At 42.0% G+C, this 4,665-nt stretch overlaps 1 protein-coding gene across 4 annotated transcripts; it reads right to left on the minus strand.

The window, feature by feature from the left end:
• Positions 1-751: 751 nt before the first annotated feature.
• Positions 752-3,930, minus strand: LOC114178621 (GRAS family transcription factor). 4 transcript variants are annotated; one of them, XM_028064629.2, is made up of 2 exons: positions 3,710-3,930; positions 752-3,533 (listed from the first exon to the last, which is right to left on the minus strand). In XM_028064629.2, exon 2 carries the CDS (start codon positions 3,055-3,057, stop codon positions 1,117-1,119), a length of 1,941 nt encoding a protein of 646 aa, XP_027920430.1. In that variant the 5' UTR covers positions 3,058-3,533; positions 3,710-3,930; the 3' UTR covers positions 752-1,116. The 4 variants fall into 4 exon arrangements, with proteins under 4 accessions (XP_027920430.1, XP_085527671.1, XP_027920431.1 ...); XM_085671545.1 differs by having other exon boundaries at positions 3,734-3,922; XM_028064630.2 differs by having other exon boundaries at positions 3,728-3,922.
• Between the last annotated feature and the right edge of the window lie 735 nt (positions 3,931-4,665).

Genomic DNA, 4,665 nt, shown 5'->3' on the forward strand with positions numbered 1-4,665 from the left:
CCGAGCAATAAGAGGAAGAAGCAAAGCAAAGCATGTTTTGGGAGAATTTAGAAGCTTCTAAAAAATGACAATAATAATTTGATTTGATAATAAATTCTGGTTACCTAACATTAGTTACAAATGTATAGACAACAATGGTAAAAGAGGGCGCCACGTTGACAACTCTAAATTTACTATTTTTATTGATATATTATTCAATAATTTAATTCATATTTGAATTAAATAACTTTATTTAATATTTTATTATTATTCAAAGTTGTTAACATAATATTTTTTTCACAATAAAAATAACTAATTTATTAGAAACCCATTTCATTTCGATGCATTCAAAGTCTTTTTTTAGAAAATGTAAAAAATCCTTAAACAGACCTAAACAATTGTATAGTTAAGATAGTTCGTAAACAAAGCTAGTTTACCCATCAAACTTGATTGGACCCAATCCAACATGAAAGAGTGTGGCCAAATCAAAGTTCTTTTTGTCCATTTCCACAAAAAAGAGAATGTAAATTCAATTTATGTCAAGTAAAACCTTGGATTATAAAATTTTAGAACAAACTAGTTCCTCCCTACTCAATTTCTGTACCAATTTAAACTCATCAATTGAATCATTCTCAGTATCAAGGGAAGACAAGGGAAGACAGAAGAAAAAAAAAAAATCCTTGCAGCCTGTTTCAAGGCAAAGTTCTTGCAGTGAGAAACAGAAGAAATAAAACATAGCAAATAGGAATCGGAATTGCATAGAGACCAGAGGGAAAAAATAACTGAATTAATTTCATTTCAATCTGAATGACTCGTGGAACTAAAGAATTTGGACTTACATAACAAAGAATGAAACAATGATCTGAAAATGACCCTATGCTCTGTAGACATGATCATGACTAAAAAGAAAAACAAATAACAGAAGGCAGTATTGCTCTGTATGTATTGATACAAATTGCACCAACTAAATTTTGGGCTACCAAATCTTATCTGCAACAAAGAATGAAAGAATAATAATGATGATAATAACGACGGTGATGAAGATTTCCCTACCTACAAAGAATACTTCTTTTACGTGTGTCTCTCTCTGTGTGTATAACTTGACTGTGAAGAAATGAATGAAGAAAGAAAATGAAATCAAGTAGGGTGAGAAAAAGAGGAGGAGGTACCCGCAACATCAACAGGAACCCAAGCTGAAACAGTGTACAGAGGTTGGTCAACCCAACTAAGAGTAACCCCTGTTGCTCCTTCAATCTCCACCTTCTTTACACTGTAACTCTCACAACAATACATCTTCAACAGCAACTCGCTCTGACTCAGTTCCCTCTCAGAAACCCCCAAACATCTCAACCCTCCTTGCTCCACCAGCATCCTCCTCCACTTCCCGAAACCCTCGTGCCTCTCCAACCTCTCCCTCCCCTCACACGCCACCATGTTTTTTATCTCCCTGCCGTACATCTCCTCTATCTTCACCCTCACTGCACTCTCCTGCGCCACCCCACTCTCCTCGATGCAGTCAAACAACGCTGAGTAATACTTCAACGACTTGCACACCCTTCCTTCCAACCTTGCCTCGTTGTGTTCTGCTTCTTGTTCACCCACAACAACCACGCTGGGATTGGTGCTGCGGATCAGCCCCAAGAAGTCCCTCAGAGCTCCCCCGCTTCCGTCGTAAAGCGTCTTGTGCAGCTGCAAAACGCAGTTCACGGCCACCGTTTCCTGCTCCTTCACGTGGAGCATCCACAGCCTCACGTCTTCGAGTCTGTCCACAACCGGGTGGAACTCGAAGGGGAGGTTCAGTGCCTCCGCGAACCCCGCCAGTCTGTCTCCGGTTTCGTTTAGCTCCTGCTTTGACTCTCCTATCCCCGTGATTCTCACGTGACTCGGAGGGTGTGTTCGCGACGCTAGGCTCTGGAACAAGCCTGGCCATTGAAGACCTTGCTTGATGTCGAAGTCTATTATGTGAACTCTGTCTTTCCCTTCAAACGCCCTCAGCAGCATCTCGTTTGATGTGAAATGGAGAAACTTGGGAATTGGGGTCACCTGGTTCAGAAGCCTCAGTGCAGTTCCGGTTTCGTCATCCTCCACCATGTCTCGGGAATTGGTGGTGATGTGAAAAACATGCGGCCAGAGCCTTGTGACTCTGATGGCCAAGGCTTCTGTGAAATAAGCGCATATGCGGCTTATGGGGGTTCCCCTTGGCGACGCCAGATCACCCAGTTTCGCGATGAACTGGTTTATAGCAGCGACGTTTCTTGATCCAATGGCATCCACGCAGCCAGTGAGCAAGCTAACGAGTTCCAACCCGTGATGATCATCTTCTTCCCCTGTCTCCACCTCGTGGTGATGGTAAGGATTTCCTGAACCGTTCCCCACTTCATGTTCTGACGCGTTCTCGTTTAGCCTCAGGCTTTGGCTCTCTGAAGAAGCGTTGGAGACCGACCCTTCGGTTGCATGGTCGTTGTGATGCTGGCGAGGACGGTGGCTACCCTCACCGAAGTTGGTGATCTTTGTTACACATGATTCCAGCCATGGGTTTAAGGGGAAAGGTGCAGAATGAGACACCACTTCAGAAGGAACAAAACAAACCGTCTCTTCCTCTGGGGAGAAAGCAAGTGAAGTGTTGTTAAGCCCTCCTAAAGTGTTACCCTCAACGCTTGGCTGAAACCAGAAGTTATCACCGGAATTGTCACACTCGGTGATACCCTTTTTCCTCTTGGCTACGTTGGTGAAGGACTCATCGTGCTCCGCGAGCCTTTTCAAACTCTTGTCCTTGATGGACTCTTCCACCAATGGTGTTGCTGCTGTGATGGCCAAAGGTGGGAGTCGAATGTTGTGCTTGAGAGAACATGTGCTGGTCTTGGCTTCTATGGGTTTCTCCACCGAAAGCCCCACTGGCCTGAGGGGCTGCGAGCGTGAAGAGCTGTCTTTGCGAGTGAAGGTAGAACATGGCAAATCCAACCTCTGCGTGCTCATGGAAGGTCGCGGAAAATGGCAGGCTTGAAACTGTGCTGGTGCTTCGCTCCTCAATCTGTGGCTCGGTGACAACAATGTCGAACTAGAACACCCAGCCAACATCGTCTATGGTTTTTGGAAGGCCTGTTGTTTCACTAACCCCAATGCTGCTGCTTCTCTTTCCCTTCCCTTTCTCTTTATCTAGTAATAACTTTGATCAACTATGCAAAAATATGTATTTATCTATTGTTTTCCTCTAAAATGCAGTGTGAGAATCTATGTGAGTGTGTGGAGATTTTGTAAAGAATTTGTTTAATGTGAAAAACAAAGGAATCCGATGAATTTAAGAAAGTGTGGTTTTATGTTTAGAAATCCCAAGTGTTCCTATATGAATTGAATCTGTAAAAAGAATAAGAAGTTATTGGTATATGCAGGAAAGAATGAAAGAATTGAAGAGTGTAAGGAAAAAGTGCTAGCTAGACATGAATGCAATCATCGGATTCCAGAATCGTTCAAAGAAGGGACATTAGGAAGTGTGGTTCAGAAAGAAGGGATGAGAAACAGAAACATACACCTTGGAATTGGCGGCAGAAGAAGTCCTGAGAAATAGTGAAAGGCATATTAGCAGTGGAAACGTTGAACAAGTCCATCATTGCAGCAGCGGGTGAAGCAAAAGCCAGAAACCCAACCTCTGAATGCACTTTAAACATGCATTTGCTTGAATGAAGTAGTAGAACAAGAGAAGACTAAACCCCCCCACCCCCCTCTCACTTACCCAAAAGATAACACAAACCTTTACCAGTGCTTTTATATATATCACAAACTACGTACGATCTCCCTCCACCACCATGTTGCGTTATACCCTTCTTCTTCTTCTTCTTCTTCTTCTACTTCTACTTCTTCTTCTTCTTCACCACTCCATCATAGTAGGTAGTTGTAGTTCCCCTCTTCTCTTCTCTTCTCTTCTGGGCCTACGAGTGCTTTCATCTACCAGCATGGGAGCAAAAGTAAGGAATATGATGATGACAACATGCTTCGGAAAGGGACGGAAACACTTTGTTCCTGCACCGTCCGATTCAGATCCAACGGTCCACAGCTGGGGAGTTACATTACCGTTGAGGCATGTCGGTGAAATATGACCGTTGCTAAGGGGGAGTTGGTGTACGGACACTTCATCCCACTCAGACTTTTCACGTGCCACGTTGCACGTATTGTCCCCTGATATCCGTTCACTTGACCGTTACCTTTACACCTTATAATTACACCACTTATTATTCCTTTTCTTAAATACTTTTTTATTTTCTTTTCTAATTAAATTATCTGGTTTTGTATTTTTTTTCCCATCTCTTCTTTCATGGTTTTCCATTAAATAAACAACTTTTCATATTTTTTAAGTACAGTTTGCAGAGCATATTTTATTTTCATGATGATGTCTGGTGAGACACGTGGCACACGAGTGGAGAAGGTCCCAGACTTGGATGCTCCTCCTGGTCTTGACCATTGATGATGACTTGACTGCTCTAGTTATTTTGGTGTTTAGAAAGTGAGAAGAATAATTTCCTTTATCCTATGCTAATCATGCTAACATTAATTTCAGTTTATGTTTAATGTATTTTTCACTTAAAAAACGGTATACTTCACCAAAATTTAATCTTAGTATAAAAATTGTCAAAAAGAAATTCATAACGACATATCTTATACTTTATCAGCATAACAAAGTTATTTTGCACA

Source organism: Vigna unguiculata, chromosome 3, assembly GCF_037176805.1.
Source record: "Vigna unguiculata cultivar grain cowpea cultivar isolate G323 ecotype 2 chromosome 3, ASM3717680v1, whole genome shotgun sequence".
In the NCBI taxonomy this organism is placed as follows: Eukaryota; Viridiplantae; Streptophyta; class Magnoliopsida; order Fabales; family Fabaceae; genus Vigna; species Vigna unguiculata.